Source organism: Balaenoptera physalus (genome assembly GCF_965194825.1).
Source record: "Balaenoptera physalus genome assembly, chromosome: 4".
NCBI lineage: Eukaryota > Metazoa > Chordata > Mammalia > Artiodactyla > Balaenopteridae > Balaenoptera > Balaenoptera physalus.
Window position 1 is genome coordinate 137,966,549 of NC_138891.1, and position 19,562 is coordinate 137,986,110.

A 19,562-nucleotide genomic window follows, 5' to 3' on the forward strand; every position below is an offset into this window, starting at 1 on the left:
AACCAGCACCTGGCAGTCAGCAGGTAACCAGAGCGACCCCAAGGCCTAAAGGCTGGGCCTCACCCCTTCCCCAAGTCCAGGGCCTCCAGTAGTGCTGGGGCCCTGAGCCCTCCTAAATGCTGGGGAGGGAACAAGGAAACGTGGCTGGCTTTAGACCTCTGGATCAGAGCCAAATTTGATTTGATTTAGGGAAGCAAAGAAATATAGCATTCTTTATCCCATGAGGGTCATATTGTAATTTACATTCATAACAACAGTTTCCTGGAAAACATCAGAATCTGACTCATGTTTCCTTTTTATTTTGAAATTTGGGATTACATGTTGTACCTCGAAAGGAGACCATACTTTGTTCAAAACAACCTTGGTTATGACTGCCTAGTCCCAAAGAGATGGGCAGAGGCAGGCATCTACTTGATGGCCCTGGAGATTGTAATGTGATGAAAAAGGGGATCACAGGACCTGAGCTCTTGTCTTAGGAGTGAATGAGAGCAAAAGAGCCAGAGGAAACTGGGAACAGCGTTCTTACACCCTGTATCTTGAAGGAGGGAATTAAGGTCTTATTTGGATCTATTTCCTACAGTTGGTGGGCCAGCTGTAGGTCAGAGCCATCCGTGTGTCACTTCCTGTGTGTCACTTTCTGCTTTCTATGGGGATTCAAACTTGGACCTATGGGTCTGATATCACATTTCCTGTAATCCAGCCAGAACCCAGTTAACAGAAGCTTTGTGGAGTGATGGTTCTAGAAAGAACTAAATATGGTCATGAAACAATTCACTTAATTATTTGGAAATAGTCTGGACATGAAATTAATTAGCTTATAGGTCATGCTTCTACTTGAGTGAATGTATTTTCTCCCTGCTTACCTGTCTGGGTTCAAATCCTGGGTCTTTTGCTCACTAGCTCTGTGACCCTGGGCAAAAAATTTAATCTCTATGCACTTTGATTTCCTCCTTTGTAAAATGGGGTTAAAATGAGTATTTATCTCATTGGGTTCTCATGTATCTCTTTGGTAAGAGATAAATTGGTAAATTAGTAAGTAAAAGGTATTCCTGGAACATGGTAAGTGCTTAATAAATTGTAATCACTATTATTATTAGTCTTTCACCTGAGTAGGAGAGAGGAACATATTTTACTTTAGTAGTGACAGAATTCAGAGAAAGAGTTTGATAAGAGCTATTTTAGAAAGAAATATTGCCATTCGCAGCAACACGGATGGGCCTAGAGATTATCATACTAAGTGAAGTAAGTCAGACAGAGAAAGACAAATATTATACAATGTCACTTATATGTGGAATCTAAAAAAATAATACAAACAAATCTATATACAAAACAGACTCACAGACATAGAAAACAAACTTATGGTTATCAAAGGGAAGGGGGGAGACAAATTAGGAGTTTGGGGTTAACAGATACAAACTACGATACATAAAATAGATAAGCAACAAGGATTTACTGTATAGCACAGGGAACTATGTTCAATATCTTGTAATAACCTATAATGGAAAATAATCTGAAAAAAATATAACTGAATCACTTTGCCAGACACCTGAAACTAATAAAATATTGTAAATCAACTATACTTCAAATTTTAAAAAGCTACTTTACCTTTAAATTTGTAATCGGTCTATTAACTAGAATAACTTCACTAAACACATTCTAGATTGTGACCATCAAGTAAGGACTGACAGAATATCATTTCGTTTTAAGAAGATTTTGTTTCTCTTCTTTATAGATTCAGATTTGTTTTTATAATTTAAAGAGTAGGTTAAAATTGCTTGTTTCATCATAAATAAATGATAACCTTTCTGATCTAAATCCCTGACCTAAACAGGATGGCACACCCCGGCCCTCTTAGCTTCTGCGGGGCTAGATAGACGCTAAAATGCGTGGTACCCCCTCCTTCCAAACAGAAGCGGCCCCTGTTGCTTGGGGTCTAGAGGTCAGCACAAAATAGAAAAGAAATATGTATGTGTAGGATTGTTCCTTAAACCCTGACTTTTCAATGTTGCTAGAAGATTCTCCTGTTGCTAGATCTCATCAATGGTGCAGTTTATTAGGTGTAACTGGTGAGGCTTAAAGGAATCAGAAGAGGATCGTGGGGTGTACGGACATTACTGGTGAGAGCCTCTGCCTACATGGGAAGCACGTGGCAGCTGGGCTTCTTGTCACCATCTCGGTGGCCTGGAGGACCCGGTCAGGAGGAGGCATGAAGTCAGGGGAGCATCGAGCAACTTCCAGCCTTGCTGGATCCAGAGTCGCAGGGCTGAGGTCCGTCTGGCCTCCTAATCCTTGCCCGGGAGCCTCCCCTTCTACCTCCCTGATCCTGGGGCCAGAGTCTCACCAGGCCACGCCATGCCACGCCAGTAAGCCCAGCCACGTGTGGCTGACCCTCTGTGGCTCGCTTCCCTGCGGACAGTGACGGATGGAGCCCTGGTGGCCCTATTCTAAGACCCCTTGAGGATGGTGGGGCTTCACGTAACAGACCTCAGACTCAGCCCTTCCTCACGGCAGGGTATTTCCTTCCGTGTTCACAGCTTGAGGCTGGGGCAGAGGCATGAGCAGTCTCCCTGGGCTAACGGGGGAGCAGCGTGTGTGTGTGTGTGTGTGTGTGTGAGATTTAGATCACAGCCCCGAAAGCAAATTCAGTGTCCTTAAAGAGGTCAGGCCTCACCTGGCCCTCGCAGCAGTTCTTTCCAGCTAAAAGAGCAGTCAGCAGCCCTTGTACCTGCTCTGATGTCAGCTGCCATCATACTTCTGTTCCCAGGAAAGACGCCAGTGACATTCTGTGCTTGGGGTGAGCAGCCTTCCTAACTGGGCCTCTTGCCAATGCCTGGAAAGCCAAGTGAACAGGCGTGTTTCACTTTGCCTTTTTTTTCCTTCTGACTTTTGCTGCCTTACTAGTGCGGGCCGACTGCTTCCCGGTAGAAAATGACATTGTCCTTCTTTTGTGGTTTATGGCAATTATCTTTTTTTCAAGGAAGCCCCGCACCTCCTGCCTTGCCTCTGAGATCGAGCCAGGACAGGGCGACCGTTTTTGGTGATGCCGCTCAGGGGCCTTTTGGATAAACATCAGCCCAGCCCTCCTGTGATTCTCCTGTCCTGTGTGGGCAGAGCCCGGAGGCCTGCTGACTATGGCTACCAGCATCTTAGCAGACAGAATCAGGGTCTGCAAACAGACACGGATATTGTCAGTTTCAGAGACAACCGCATCCAAAAGGTTTATTCCTGGCTTGCAAACAAACCCCACTGACCAAACTCCCAAGTCGCTTTTTATTCGGCTGTCATTAAATCACCCACATAAATACATATAATAAATACAAAAACAGGATTTTTTTTTTTTTTAGTCTTTGGTATGTAGAGCTTTTCTCCTCATCTTATTTCCCCACCTTCCCTGCGTCCTAAGCCCATTTCCTCAGGTTCACATTATTCCTTTGGACACCAAAGCAGCCCAGAAGTAAACTTGGTGCCCGGACCTTGAAGCGGTCGGCAGCCTGGGTCCCGGCGCCTCTCGGGGGCCTGGGGAGGGCCAGGCCGTGGGGACTCACACATAGTCGTTCAGCCTGTACCCGCTGTGCGAGGCCGAGGTGGCCGAGGGGGCCCGATTGTCCTTGTAGGCGTCGGGTGGCCGGTAGGCGGGCGCGGTGGCCGTGCCGGCCCGGGGCTGAGCCTGGTAGGGCCTGGAGGGCGCCTCGTCCTGGCAGGACAGGCAGAGCAGCGTGCCGCCGATGAGCGACAGGGACGAGGAGATGAAGCCGAGGTACAGGGCCTGCCCGATCTCGAACTTCATGCCGCTGGGCAGCAGCGGGTTGTAGAAGTTCTGCACCACGTCGTGGGTGGTCCAGGACACGGCGACCATGCAGAGCAGGCCGGCCAGGAGGAAGAGCACGCCGCCCAGCACGGCGAACGCGGGCTTGGCAGGCGTGCCCTTGGCGCAGCGCGTGCACTTCATGCCGACCACGGCGCAGGCGCAGGCCACGCCCGACAGCAGGCAGGAGATGACCATGAGCGCGCGGGCCGCCTGCAGGTCGCGGGGCAGCGCCAGCAGCGAGCGGTAGATCTGGCACTGGTAGATGCCCGTGCTGTGCCACACGCACTCCATCCACAGCCCCTTCAGGTAGGACACGGCCGTCAGGATGTTGGTGCCCACGTGCGCCGTCCGGCGCCAGTGCGGCAGGATGGTGGTGATGAGCGTGCCGACCAGGCCCAGGAAGCTGAGCAGGAAGCCCAGCAGCTGCACGGCCGCGCTGCCCATGACCTTGCTGGCGGTTGCCGCTCGCTCAGGCGCCCGCAGGAGTCCTAATGAAGCCGGGAGGCGGGGCGGGGGGAGAGGAAACGGGTTAAAGATTATCTCGATGCATCTATTTCTGCCACCGAAACGGCCATTTCCATAGGCGGTTGGTGCCACGATTAACATGTTTTTAAAAATAGTTTCTGAGCCCTGATTGGGTGAACGAATAAGCGGCTCGCCTAAGACACTTTCCCTGGAAGGCCAGAGCTAGAAGGGGTGACAGCCCACATCTGACTGGGCTGTGCTTTCCCAGGACCCCAGGGAAGGACCCTCCAGAGACCCCACTTCTCTCAGTACTTAGCAACCCCGCGTGGGAAGTTTTGTCTTGTGTCTGCCCTCAAACTCTGCTGCATTTGAATCTCACTTCATTCTGTTGATCAGTGATCACTAAGGTTGTTAAATCAACAAATGGACTGGTAAGTCTTAAGGCGTGTGCCGCTTATGGCTTAGAAAATAGCTCAGACTGCCTGTCAGGAGGAAACATTTTCTGAAAGTGGGAGACTTCCCTATGTGCTCATAGGAGGGGGTTTGGCACCATAGGCGGGTCAGACGCCGCCTTCCAGAATCCCAGATGTGACCTTAGAGATTATCCACTGACGCCAGGGGAGAGGAATGACCAAGGTCATCAGCTCCTTAGGCGCTGCAGCCAGGACCACAAAACAGTGACCCTCCCCTGCGGGCAGGGTACCTCCTCTCACACCGCTCTGAAGAGGGGTGGGCTGATTACAAGACTACTGGACATTGTAACCATGGCAAAATCTCACACACTTCTTGGGGAAAGGACCCAGCATGTATGTGGTATGTAGTGCCAGGCGTATCGGGGGTACTCGGGAAATATTGGGAGGGAGGAAGGAGAGAGGCAGTGAGTGGGGGAGGGAGGAAAGGAGGATGGAAGGGGGAGAGGAAGGAAGGGGAAAAGGGAGGGAGACCAGAACTGCCCGAGTGGAAACCACCAGCTTCTCTCTCCTGCCGGGAGCAGAGTAAGGGGCAAAAGAAGAGAATCCCACCCTCTGCGTGACTCGGGGCCCCTCTGTCTTTAAAACAAGGGAGCTGGACTTCATGGCCACAGAGTGTCTTCTGATTCTGAAGGGAGGAAAAGGGAAGCTTCTCTGCTGGTGCCAAGTCACTTCAGCGACCCAAACTGGTGAGAGTTTGGAAGGCAAAACCCGCTTCTTCCTTCTTTCTCAGAGCAGTGTTCTGCAGTTAAGCGCAGGAAGGCTGCGGGGAGCCAAAGTGGGCCAGGAGGGCGTCGCCCAATGCAGATTCTCTTGCGAGCTGTTTTTGGGGTGCCCCAGGCCCTCTTGGCTTTAATCCTGGGTCCGCTGTAAAGAAATCTCCCACTAAATCACGATGAAGGATTTGGTTAGTAACAGGTGATGCTTCCATTGGAGGCCTCTACGATCATCTTGCTGGATTTAAAAATCTACACCTGCATGTCTTAGCATTGTTGGAGATGATCTTTAGATCTGTCCTGCTTAACAGACAAACGAGATAACAGTGAGACAGCGTGGTGCTGGACAGGACATCAGTGGTCTGGGGGGGGACGAGGTCGGAGGTTTTGCTGATGTTAAAAATGACTGTTTGCTCAGGACCCTGTGTTCTTCACTCACACCTCGAGCTGATCGGCCACATGCGTCTTGCGAAGCTGGCTTTCCTTAGGAAGCCTTCTTCCCTCCATTCAGCAAGCACTCAATGCAGGTGCTGGGCTTGCGGGGCGGGGCAGCGGGGGGAGACCCCACAGTCCCTGCTGCCCAGGGAGGGGCAACTGTCCTGTGGCCACCGCCGGGCAGGCGGCGGGGCCCACAGAGGGTGCCGCTCTGATGTGCGGCGCCAGAGCTGCCGCCACCCACCTCCTGGATGCACTGGGCACCTGAGCAGAGCTGACACCGAAAGCGCCAATTTACTGGGCCTGAATGATGCTCGGCCCTGGGCTGAGCGCTCACACACGCCTCCCAGTTTATTCCCCACAGTTACCCAGTGAAGCAGCAGCTGTTACCTCCTCTGCTTTCCACGTGGGGAAACTGGGTGCAGGGGTGAAAGTTCTTTTTCTGGCCTGGCTAGTATTTTCCCTGGTTTAAGTCTGCCTTTCTGAACGCAGTAGGACTGAAGTTAGCGTGAGCGCCTAGGGGTGGTGTCCTCGGTGTATCCTGGGGGAGTTGACTCTCCCCCCCCGAAGATGTCCTTTTACAGTGGTTCAGGTGGCCAGGGTGACGGACTTTCAGTGCTGAAATTGGGACAAGTCCCAGGCAAACCAGGACGGTCGGTTCCTCCAGGGAGCCTGGAGCTGCGGATTTCTCCAGATGGCCTCTGAGATCCTTTCAGTAACGCCTGAAGGCCACCTCCAGCCTGGTGGCCCCGCTGTCTGTCCCTGGCCAGGGCCTTCTGAGGCGCCTCACGGCCCTTGCTTGTCAAGGTCAATCATTAAGCCCACTGAGCCTAAAGAATGTGGCATAAAAGCTAAGCCTGCTGACCCCATTAGTCTAGGGAAGTGGACCAGAAGTTTATTGGATGTCTAAATATTTATGGAGAGCAACGACTGCTAATTTTAGAAACCATTAGGTTGCTATATTTAAACTTGTGCTTGAAGGATTTGCTAATTTAAGAAGTGAGTGTTAATGAGCCCCCAACTCCCAGACCCCAGCCCCCCACCCCTCTCCCCCTAGTTACCAGCAGCTGCTACTGGTGTTAGGTCATAATTCAACTTCCCAGCAAACACTTTTCACTTTGGGGCCATTCGATGGAAAAACAACCTCAAGCCAACGAATCTCCTTGGAAACCACATAAAACTCATCGCTGATGCTTCGGAAGGAACTTGCCCAAGCATGGCCTCCAGGAGGGGCAGCGTGTGGAGGGTCCAGCTGGGCTGCAGTTGGCTTCGTCCACGGGCTGCCCTTTTCCTGCAGACGTGCATGTGCTCGTGGAAACATTTGCTAGAGAGACGTGCGTCCAAGACAAATATGGTTCTAAGAATCAGGTTCCAAAAAGACCTCGACAGGCGGGGTGGGTGGGGCTGTGTGTAACAAGACGACGCATTGCAGGAACAGACATCGGGCCTTGCGTTTGGGTTCACAGAGCCCCCAAAGCACGCTCCTGGGTGGGCAGTATGTGGCTGTCACACCTGTGAGCAGGATTTAGGGCAGTCCTTCCCAGTGGCTGCTTCTCAGGATACCGTGCTGGCAGGAGGTCTCGTGGAAGACAGAAATGCCAGCTAGGTTGGAGAAGATCTGGTAACTAACTGTAGGACTTCTCATCGCTGGTAATATACAAACATAACTGGGAGTCTCCCAGAAAAGTCTCGCGTGTGGCATCTCCTAAGCTCATTTGACTGGAGACATCCTCCCCCGACTCTGCCAAAGGACAGCTTAAAGTCAAATCACTTAGGCAAGTGGACTTAGAGGATGGAAGTCTGTTGCAAGTTTAATGGAGCAGTGATGAGATAGGGTTGATTAAAAAAAAAAAAAAGATAATTTTGATTTTGGGGAGGGTTGAATGAGCACAAATAGGACGGCCAGTAAGATGCTCTGATGTGCCCCCAGTAGAGTCTCAGCAAACCCCAGGGCTGTAAACTAATGTGAAAATCTGTGAAGGGCAGCTGTGAAAAGCACCAGGGCTGCTGTCGCCCCTTACACTGGATCTGGTTTTATGAGCACCAGATCTGAAAGGCGAGGGTTTTTTTTTTTTCCATATAAACTTTTATGTTGTCTCCTTCCTCTGTTGTCCATGAGCTACATTTTTTTAAAGGAAGGAATTCAAAACAAACAAAACAAAACAAAGAACACGAGGCAGGAACCCAGAGCACATGGTGGATTTTCTCCCAGCCTGCCTGGACCCCAGCTGTGTCAACTTTGGAGCTTTGCCTCTGAATTAGGCATCATTTCAACAGCAGTGACCGGTGGGGGGTGCCTCACCGGGATGAGGGACAGATGGGCTGTTTGCCCGGCCCCTACTCCTGCTTCTCTACTGCCCCGTGTCCCTCGGCCCCTACTATGAAGAGCTCTGCTATGGACACGTGTGTCCTTTGTCTTTTCCACACGCACTGCTGAAGGGAATGTCAGCCCCGGGGCAGGAGCAGGTTGTACCCTGAGAGACAGGGCCCCAGCCAGGTGTGTGGAAGGTTCTATACCCATAACCACCTGGGCAGAAGAGTTGGATGATTTGGCCTCCCGAACCTCATTTCAGCTTCTGACCAGCCTGCAGTCGGAGTGGATTTAGAGCCGGTTGGGAATGGGCCATCCCATGTATGCCTGCCCCACGGCCTCCTGACACGTGTTGGATCCACTGTGGAGACAGCTTGGACTTTGTTTCCTAGAGCTTTGTCGGAAAAATGAAGACCTGCCTTTTAAGGAAGATGGTCATTGGACTTTGAAAGAATGCTGAGTTGCCTCAACTTTGATGTTCAGCAACTGAAGAAAATGTCTGGTTCAAAAAATTGTAATGCTGAGAGGGATAGATTGGGAGTTTGGGATTGACATGTATACACTGCTGTATTTAAAAAAGATGACCAACAAGGGTCTACTGTATAGCACTGGGAACTCTACTCAATACTCTGTAATAATCTAAATGGGAAAGGAATTTGAAAAAGAATAGATACATGTATATGTATAACTGAATCACTTTGCTGTACACCTGAAACTAACACAATATTATTAAGCAACTATACTCCAATATAAAATAAAAAATTTAACCAAAACCTGTAATGTCCTCCTTGTCACCTCATTATATCAGTAGTTCAGATATTTCATAAATGCTAGACCTTGGGAACTAGGGATAAACTCAAGGGAGATTTGGATTCATCTAAATGAGCTACATTAGCAACACTACCCAACAGGAGAAAAGAAAAAAGGACTTTTATGGTCTATCAGTATAAAATAACTCCAACCAGTAATTCCTAAATGACATGTTGGATGCTTGTTTTCTTCATAGTGTACAAAGCGAGTGGATCTCTTTCCTAGAAGCTTAGGTATACTCCAGAGGTGCTATTTTAGTACATCTTTTTATACAAATATATAAGAATTATGACAAAGTGATCAAGTAATACCTTGGAAAAACCATTTCATATTCATTTAGGATGGGCTGGACTGTGGGTTTTTTGGCTCTAAAAATGAAGTTTCCTTCATTATTATTCCAAGCTTTCTGTAACTTTCCTTGGGTTATTTTTCAGACTGGCAGGCATCTGTATTTTAAATTTATGAGGACCTCTATGCCATCTACACATGGTTTGGAAGAACCGCAGTCTTTCCATAAGAGGCAGAGACAGAATAACTATATAATTAACTTATTACTGCCATGATAGTTGGGGCTTGCTAATATTATTCAGGAAAACCAATGTGAGATATCTTGTACAAATCATATAGAAATGACAATTTATAGGTTAAAACTTCCCCTCTATTTTGGATGAGTAAAGAAAAATCTATTTTTCATAACAAGATCTGGTTTGGGGAAAAAGCCTGTGTTAATACTGTATGAAAATCATGGTATGTGGTTAAGTGCTTGCAGAGGCCATTTTCAACTCAACGAGATTGAACAAACTATTGATTTAGTGAAAACTACAAGCTTAAGTTACCACGACCATAAAAATTCTAAACCATTTCCCAGGAGGCATTATCTCTCTAATTTCAACTCACCAGAATTTCATTAGAATCCATTAAAAATGCAGTAGATCAACATGTTAAAATGAAATGATTGAATTTCATTGAATAAAAAACCCTGGTGCCTTTGCATATGTGTTTTTTCTGACAAGATAGTTGTGTAGATTTGCTATGTTGTTTTCATTTTTCAGGGGACAGGTGACTAAAAATCTGCTGTGCAAGAAAAATATTAGAAAAGCAAAAAACACCCCATAGGTTGTAAGGTTTTTTTCAAAAGTGTTAAATGATGATTAGATGACTAATAGTTAAAGTGTTCTCTAGGAAGGCTTTATATAAGAGATGCAATGGGTTGAATTGTGTCTCTCCAAAAATGTGTGTTGAGATCATAACCCCTAATGCCTCAGAAAGTGACCTTATTATTTGGAAATAGGGTCACTGCAGAGGTAATTTTTAGTTAAGATGAGGGCATACTGGAGTAGGGTATATCGCTAAACTGATAAGACTGGTGTGTTTATGAGAAGATGGTTATGTGAAGACAAAGACATAGGGAAGACACCATATGAAGATGGAGGCAGAGATTGGAGTAATGCTGCTACAGGCCAAGGAGTGCCAAGGAGGACCAGCAGCCACCAGAAGCTAGGAGAGGAGCCTGGAACATATTCTTCCTCACGCCCCTCAGAAGGAACCAACCCTGCTGACCCCTTGACTTTGGACTTCTGGCCCCTAGAACTGTGAGAGAATACATTTCTATTGTTTTAAGCCACCTACTTTGTGGTGCTTTGCTATGGCAGCCCTAGTAAACCAATGCAGGGGATCACTGAATGGCGGCCTAGGGGAGTACAGAAAAAAAACACTCATGTCTGAACATGAGAAGTGGGTTCCCTTCCAGAGCAGGCACTGAGCATGGTCTGATGACTTCACGTCTGCCACAGAAAACAGCAAGGCATTGGTCAGCTTTATGTCTGGAAGTGTGGAGGATAGAATCCAGGGAGAGGGAGAGAACACAGGGAAAGAGGAATTTGGAAGGCCTTCTGTAGCTGTAAAAACTCAAGAGCGAGTGCCAACTACAGTAAGTAACCCATACGGTGGTCAGATGACTCAGCTTCTCCAGATTGGAAAAGTGTATGAATCCACTGATCCCCCACAGAGTTTGAGGGGCTCAGTTCTCCACTTTGTATGTAATTGGCTGGGCTGCATCCAGAGACATGGCAGACCTTTTCAGGCTGGGTGTCTGGTTTTCTTAAATCAACATGTTTTGGTTTCACAGACCATAAAAACCCAAATTTGGGGTGCCGGCAGGTTTGGATAAGGCAGCTCAGATGGTTGCCCAGGCTTTCCCTTGGAAATCCAGTAGAGCTCAGTGAGACCTCCCTTTAGGACTTACATCAAAACAGAAATGAAGTAAGTAACAGGACATTGTCTCAGCTGGGCTGGAAACCTCCATGAATAAGATAACTATTGGATGGATTTTGTAAGCCTGTGAAAATGATTTATTTGAGCACTGAACTGGGATTATATAGCAGTGACTAAAAATGTGTCAAATGAAAACATAAGACTGAGATTTACAAATGCTAAATAAAATACAGCTAAAAAATGATGTTTAATGCTCATTCTCTGTAAATTTAGCCTTTCAAGCCCAGGTGCACAGAAGCTGTGAGTTATTAATGATAAGAATAAAAACAATCACAGCTAAATGTCCTGAGTGTTTGTGATATGCCAGACCTGTGCTAAGTGTTTCCACTGGCGCTAACTTATTTAATCCTTCAACAAATCTGTGATGTGCATGTCATTGTCCTTGTTTACAGATGGAGAAACTGAGGCTTAGAGAGGTTAAGTAACTTGTCCAAGGTCACACCTGGGCTGAATCAGGGATCCTAATAGGAGAGTCCTGTGATCACCCAGGTAAGAGATGTTGGCAGTGACACAGGTAGATGCTGAGAAGAGGTTGGTTTCTAGATACATTTGGAGGTGAGACAGGTAGGGTTTGCTGATGGCTTAGCTGTGGGGTGTGAGAGACAGGGGTCAATCATGGCTCCAAGGTCTTGGGCAACTGGAAGAATGGAGTTGCCATTTATCGAGGGTGAAGACAGTGGGAAGTGGGAGGATCTGGGTTTGGAGGGTGAGGGCAGACAAGAGGAGTCTTCTTTTAGACATGCTGGGTTGAGATGGCTGTCCCCACCCAGTAGGGTAGGGGGATACTGTGGTTGGATGTATAAGTGCAGAGTTTGGGGAGGGCACAGAAGTGGAGAAGTCCACTTGGGACTCAACAACATAGAGACAGGATCGAGGGAATTCCCTGGCAGTCCAGTGGTTAGGAGTTGGTGCTTTCACTGCCGTGGCCCAGGTTCAAGCCCTGGTTGGGGAACTAAGATCCCACAAAACAAAACAAAAAAAAGAGAAAGAGACAGGATTGAAAGCTGTGAGACTGGGTAAGAGCCCCTAGGGAGTGAGTGTAGACTCCTCTGTAGAGGAACAGGTGCCTGACGACTGATCCAGGAACCCTCCAACATCAGAGATGGGGGTGATGAGGAGGAACCAGCCATGGGCCACAGGGAGTGGCCGGGAGGGAGGAGACAACCCAGAGGGAGAGCGGTGAGCGAGGACGGAGATCCAAGTTGGAGGGAGTGTCAGATCATCAGATAAATCACGTCATCTGAGCGTGGAAATGATGGTTAGCAACATGAAGGACATCGGAGACCTTGACCAGCTCAGTTTCAGCAGCATGATGGGAGCGGCTTCAACAGAGAGTCGGGATAGGGGCACAGGACATAATGAGCCCAGAGAATTCCTTCAAAGACTTGGACCATCAAGGGGAACCAGGAGATGAGGCAGCAGTTTGCAGGGTGGGGGCTCTTAATCTGGGGTCCAGGGCCCATGGAATTCAGGGTACCTGTCAACTTGGATAGAAAAAAAAGTTGCATGGTTTATTTCATCAGCTTCTCCCTGAAAAGCCTGTCCTTGTGTTATGAATAAAGGCAGCCACCTACAGCGATCTTAACGGTGCCTGTGAGTTGATCACCGATAGGAATCACTCACAGTTTGCATTGCTTTACAGGTGTTGCAGATACCGGGAAAGATCATTTACCGTCGTTGCTATTTCAAAACTATGGTAGTTATAAGACCCCTGCTAGGTCTGGTAATGTAATGCATTGATAGAGAAGCACATAAGTTACTATGAACAAAATGATTTTAAAATATTTCAATAACTGTATTTCAGTATAATTGGCTTCCTTTATAACCCTGCATATTATTTTATACATTTAAAAGTATTGTTCAGGGACTTGCCTGGTGGTCCAGTGGTAAAGAATCCACCTTCCAATGCAGGGGACGCGGGTTCGATCCCTGGTCAGGGAACTAAGGTCCCACATGCCGCAGGGCAACTAAGCCCGTGCGCCACAACTACTGAGCCCGGGCGCTCTAGAGCCCGCGAGCCACAACTAGAGAGAAGTCCGCACTCCACAACAAAGATTCCGCGTGCCGCAACTAAGACCTGATGCAGCCAAATAAATAAATAAATACTAAAATAAATAAATAAAAGCATTGTTTGGAGAAGAGATACATAGGCTTCACTAGATTGCCAAAGGGATCCAAGGCAAAACAAACAACAGCCCAGTAAACAACAACAACCTCAACAACAAAAGAACAAAAACAAAATAGTTAAGCACCTCTGCCAATGGGATGTGTGGTCAAGAGAGGATCTTTGTTTTGTTCTGTTGCTGATTTGAAGATGAGAGAACCCGAAGCACGTTTGCCTGCCTTTGGAAATGATCTGGTAGGAAGGGAAACATTGACGGTGTTGAGGAGATGTCCTTGAGCAGAGCACAGGAGGGACCCGTGCACACACCTGGAGAGGCCAGTTCAGACCGGAGCAGGAAGGAGGCCAACGCGGGGAGCCTGGGGGACGTGGCAGGGAGCATTCGGCGATGTTCTCGGATTGTCCCAATTTTCTTAGGGAAAGAGGAAGCAGTCTGATGTGTTGAGGAGGAAGATGGGGGAGAAGGTGTTGAAGGTTTGAGTGGAGAGAGAAAGGATGCTGTGGTCGCCTTGGAGAATGGGAGCTCAGTGGACTAAGACAAGGTCAGCAGGAGATGCCCGTGTGAGGCCAGTGGTCATGAGGCTTCAGTGACCACGAGCCGCTGGACAGCCTTCTCCAGCACAGTCAGCGGGACCACATGGCCCCGGAGTGGGCAAAGGGCTGGACTCAACTCAGTGGGGATTTTTCTAGGAGAAATGGTGAAGGGGGGCGGAAGGGAGATTGGGGTGTACACAGAGGAGTGAGTGTAATGGTGGCTGACGCTGGGGAGGAGGGCAGGGAGGACAGGAAGGAATGAGCTGTAAGGACAGCAGATGGTGGCCGGAGACTGGGACACGTGTCACTGTGACCTTGGTGGGCAATGGTGAGCAGTAGAGTAAGACAGTGGGAAAGGATGGGACCACCGGGGAGGGTGGAAGAAAAGGACCACTGTGGATATGGAACCACCATGAATTACTTAGAACAGTCCGTAATCTGATTGTTTCACTATTGTTTGAGAGGTTACATCTCCCTGATTACTGCCCTGATTACTGACTTATTTTCCGCCCGTGAAGGTGAGAAGAGGAACGGCACACAAGTTGAATGTCTGCTAAGTACCCTCTCAGTCACGGTCAAGTCAATCTTGGCCTAGCTCTCAATTCTGCCCTTTATGTCTTTCACCCACAGGACTGCCGTGTGATACACATATTGTTCCCGGAATTCAGTCTTCAACATCGTTTTTTTCATAAAGCCACCCTCTTTCCTTGTCCCCCGACACCCTGTTCTTCTCTGTCGAGCAGGAGAGAAATGCAAGATGGTAGCTTTGCACTTTTGAGGATAGACTCTGAGACACAGGGGAGAGGAATCATACCAGAACCTAGCTGGGAAATGCACACACTGCGTGCTGGTATGCGGGACCCCAGATAACTGGGCAAATAAATTGTGGGGCAGGTCTCTGCAGGAGGGGAGCTTCCTGGTGTGTGTGAGACGTGGCTGGACCTCAGCCAGGTGGGAGGCAGCTCTGCTCTGGTTTGGCCCTCCTGGTCCCCCAGCTCTGCGTATTCCAGCCAAGGAACCCGAATTCAGCAGCTGTCCACTCCCCTAATGCGTCAGCATCCCTTGGAGAGCTTTAAAAAGACCCCGATGCCCCAGCCACCCCAGAGAGCACGATTCACTGATTGGGGTGGGGTCTGCATATGGGGACTCTGGAGCCCCGCCCACACCCCCGGGTGACTTGGATGTACAGCCAAGTCTGAGAACCGCTGTCTTAATTGACGTGACTTGTAAAGGTCCTATCAGGAGCTTTAAGAGAGTTTCTGCTCTATTTAAAATAGATAACTAACAAGGACCTACTGTCTAGCACAGGGAACTCTGCTCAACACTCTGTAATAATCTAAATAGGAAAAGAATTTGAAAAAGAATAGATACATGTATATGTATAACTGAATCACTTTGCTGTACGCCTGAAACTAACACAACATTGTTAATGGACAATTAAAAAAAAAAAAAAAAAAAGAAATACAGGGACTTCCCTGGTGGTGCAGTGGTTAAGAATCCGCCTGCCAATGCAGGGGACACGGGTTTGAGCCCTGGTCTGGGAAGATCCCACATGCCGCGGAACAACTAAGGCCATGCGCCACAACTACTGAGCCTGTGCTCTAGAGCCCGCGAGCCACAACTACTGAGCCCATGTGCCACAACTACTGAAGCCCACGCGCTCTAGGGCCCATGCTCCGCAACAAAGAGGAGCCACTGCAATGAGAAGCCCGCACACTGCAACAAAGCATAGCCCCTGCTCTCCGCAACTAGAGAAAGCCCGTGCGCAGCAGCGAAGACCCAACACAGCCAAAAATAAGTAAATAAATAAATAAATAAATTTATTTAAAAAGAAAAAAGAAATACAAAGTTAAATTTATCAAAATCCACCCCCACCCCCCAAAAAAAACAGTTTGAAACTGTTTAGCCAAGAGTCACAGTACCAACGTCTGCTCTGCTGGCTGGCTCTGCTGGTTGACTATGGGCCTTCTCCGGGGTCTCCCAAGATGGGGACGGTTAGGCTCATCTGCTCACAAGCTTTTGCCCTCACACTGCCTCTGCGTCAGAACCTCGTCTCCATCCACCTGTCGTACCTGTGCTCGAGTCCCACACCCATCCTTGACCCTGCACCTCCATCTACCCCTGTACTTCTTCCTCGACAGCCAAGCATCTAGAAAGAGGCAGTTCCCTTGTTCACCCCTCTGCCGTCTGGCTCCTGCCCTCCCAGCGCTTCACAATCCACCCGAACCTGTTCTTACCAGCTGGGTCCTCTTTCAGTCCCTCTCGGGCACTCGGCCCACCTCACGTGTTAATATCGGCCAAAAAGTTACCCCACGGGGCATTTCTATTTTCCCGGCTGGCCCCTGAAAACAAAACTCTCGCTGGCTCCAAAGAGTGTGTTCTCGCAGTGGCAAGAACATGGTAGGTGTCAGTCCTGGAGGGAGGCCAGTGCTGCTTTGATGTATGTGTTTTGAAAACGTTTAAGAAGTTTAGAATGAATTGGGTCAGGTCTGAGATTTCAGCTTGCAGAAGCCCTCATGAGAGCCTTGAAGATGAAAACAGTGCCAGATGAAAACATGGGGCCCCTTGTTCAAAAATTATTAGGAATTTCAAGATGGCGACTGCAGAGCATCAAACCAAGCAGGCGCCTTCCCCAGCCCAGGGTCCCATGCGGCCACGCAGGTGGCAGGCCCATGCAGCCTGGACGCTGAGGCTTTCCTCCCTTAAACCAAAGAGTACATCTAATTTGAACGTTGAGAGGAATAAGAGACACTTCTGCAGTGTTCTGCAGAAAGAAAAATATGGTTTCATATGTTTGTTTTTCCTTCATTTAAGTGTAGCCCAGATGCCTCTGTAAATATCTGCCAAGGAGCAGCCTTTGGAAAACAAAGCTATTGCTGGTCTCCTGTGCCCAAGAGAGGCGGCCAACAGAAACAGACCTGGTGTTCTCAATCTCAGCTTCCATTTCTCTCTTGCTCCGGGGAAGCTGTAGGTGTGTGGGTGTGTGTGTGTACCTCCAAGTCCGGGGTGAACCGCTGCCTCTGGGTGGCTTGGCTCTTCACCCCAGAGACTCTGCTCATAGGCCCCCCCTGCACCCTGGCGGGGGCCCCCAGCCCCAGAGAGAGAAGAGGATGAGGTATGGGAGTCCCATCTGCTCCCTTCTTGCCTTCACCCCACGGGGGGAGGGTCTCTTAGGGCAAGCTCGGGGCACCCTCCCAGCAAATAGCCCCCAGTGGAAAATTCCTGGGCACGGCTGCCGTCGGCTTACCAGCAAAAAGCCTATGACTCTGGCAGCCGCTTGTCCTGCAGACAGTGTAAGGACTCGCCCCGGAGTGAAGATTATGAAGATCAGCTGGAGGGAGGAATGTTGGAGTTGAAAAGTGCCAAGAATCACTCCTGAACTGGCAAGATTGACTGTCTGAAGTTTTAAAAAAGACGTCAGGAGAAGCCTTGAAAATAGGCTTTTAGACTTCTTGTTCTGTGTCATGCAAGATATCCTCTGATATAAGCAAGAAAATGATTTTTTAAAACCAAAAAATTTGATATATTCGATTTTGTTGACCTTTAAAAAAAGACTAACTGGAAAGCAGGAAATATTTATAGTAACATTTTCATGGCACTGAAGGAAGGAACTGTCTCTTCCTTTTTACAGATTTCTCTGCAGCTGCTCAAGAGGCGTTGGTCCTATTATATAGATGGATAAGTGAAGCACGGTAAGCTTTAGAGATTTGCAAAGCAGATGGAGCCAGATAAGAATGGAGGCTGGCTTCCGGTCAGACTGATTTTTGGGCAAACAGCTTAGCCGTATGTGACTCACTTGGCCATCTACATCGTAACAATTGCTTCCCAGAGCTGTTTAGAAGACGCTAAGATAATATATGTATAAACCTGTAAGCCCTGTAAGGAAGGACACCCAGTAAGGCAAGGTGTGTGCCATTGAAGTTTTATCGTTATTAGAGATAAATCTGTTCCGGCTCCACTGAAGCCAACCCGGCAGGAGACCAGCAGCTGAGATGCTGGGAGAACTTGATGACAGGGCTGTGCTCTGGTTTCCCAAGACTTTAAACTTAGTGATTAAGAGATTTTTGGCCTTGGGACTTCCCTGACGGTCCAGTGGTTGAGACTTCACCTTCCAATGCAGGGAGTGCGGGTTTGATCCCTGGTCGGGGAGCTGAGGTCCCACATGCCTCCCGGCCAAAAAAGCCAGAAAACATAAAACAGAAGCAGTATTGTAACAAATTCAATAAAGACTTTAAAAAAAATGGTCCACATCAAAAAAAAAAAAAATCAAAGAGATTTTTGGCCTTGAAAGCAGCAGGAATTAAATCTCTCGGTGGGAACGTGCAGCCAAAAGCCCTCCCGCTCATTCTGGGAAGCCCGCAGCAGCCGCTGGGGATGCGGGATTCAAGGTAGTTGAAGGATCAGCTCACGGATCGGATTGCATGGGATTTCCCCTCTTCGGTACCATTTTTTACCCTCACTAAGAGAGATCTATCACTTCCCCTCCCCTTCTGCAGTGTCTGTGTGTGCTGGGGGGAGGGGGAGGGCTGGGGGGAGGGTCCAGGCTCCCATGTCTGGAGGCTCTGGACCTTCACAGCGCACAGAGGGGCGGTGACAGCAAGCGCCCGAAGCTGACCGTCTCCTGACACCCACAGATCCAGTCCTCCCAGCCCAAGGCCCCGCCAGCGATGAAAGAGTTCGGCCCAAACGCTCAGGAACTGGACTCTGTCCCTCCTGGCTCGTTAGGAGCCTGGCTGTCCCCATACCTGGTGCTGGGTCCCCAGGGCCCCCGAGGCCCAGGTGCCCTTCTGCAGGGGGTGATACCACCCACCTGGAGAACCCCCGCCCGCACGCAGAGCCCTGGACAAACGACGGCCAACCCCAAACCCTCCCAACTTGTCGCCTCGCCTCTCACTCACATGCAGAGGTCCTGGCCACACAGCCGCCTCACCAGGTCCCCGGCTGCTCTGGGAACTGGCTGGGCGCCGGGTGGCGTGACCCACGGACTCCCCAGGGATGCTGCCGCCCTCCGGTCTTCCCTCTTCCACTGACTGGAAGCTTCAAGGCCAGGGCCCTTGAGAAGATAGTGACTAGACAGTTACTGGGTCCTTTGGGAAGGGCCTGCGTGGGCGCACGTGTCATTTGGTTGGAGGAGTTAACCATCCAACTGCCCCATGCACAGGATAAGGCCGCTGGGCCAAGGCAGACATTCAGGACCAACCAGAAATGTCATCTCTGCACTTTGGAAACATGCCTGATATATGTGAGCATCGTCATGTCCTCCCTGAAACACCCTCTGGTGGCTCTCCTGGACTGACAGGACAAAGCCTGGACTGCCCAGCCGGGGGTTGAAGGCCATCTACGGTCCAGCCCGGCCCGCCGGCCCACTCTCTGCGTCCTCGTTTCTCCACATCCTTGCTCGTGACCCCCCAGCAGACCACCCGATTCCTGCTGATGACCTACACGGAACCCCTCCTGCTGCCCTGCCGGCCACCAGGCTGCTCTGAGCCGGCCACCCAGCCGTCGTCTCCACGCTGCTTTGCACTTTTGTTCTATTGAGCAACGCAGAGTTTCTCACCCTGCAGGCTGCTGGGGGCTCTGGGCGCGTGCCAGTGAGTTTTGATCAACGTGCAACTGT

General features: G+C 49.3%; 1 protein-coding gene across 7 annotated transcripts in view; it reads right to left on the minus strand.

The window, feature by feature from the left end:
- Positions 1-277: 277 nt before the first annotated feature.
- CLDN14 (claudin 14) overlaps positions 278-19,562 on the minus strand; it is a 103,359-nt gene continuing 84,074 nt past the window's right edge. For 6 of the 7 annotated variants that reach the window (XM_082458883.1, XM_082458880.1, XM_082458881.1 and 3 more), the window contains one exon: positions 278-4,296. In XM_082458883.1, coding sequence (XP_082315009.1) covers positions 3,542-4,252 — 711 coding nt within the window. In that variant the 5' untranslated portion in view covers positions 4,253-4,296 and the 3' untranslated portion in view covers positions 278-3,541. Of the gene's footprint in view, positions 4,297-18,843; positions 18,983-19,562 lie in introns of those variants that run through there. The other variant, XM_082458884.1, reaches the window with a different exon arrangement.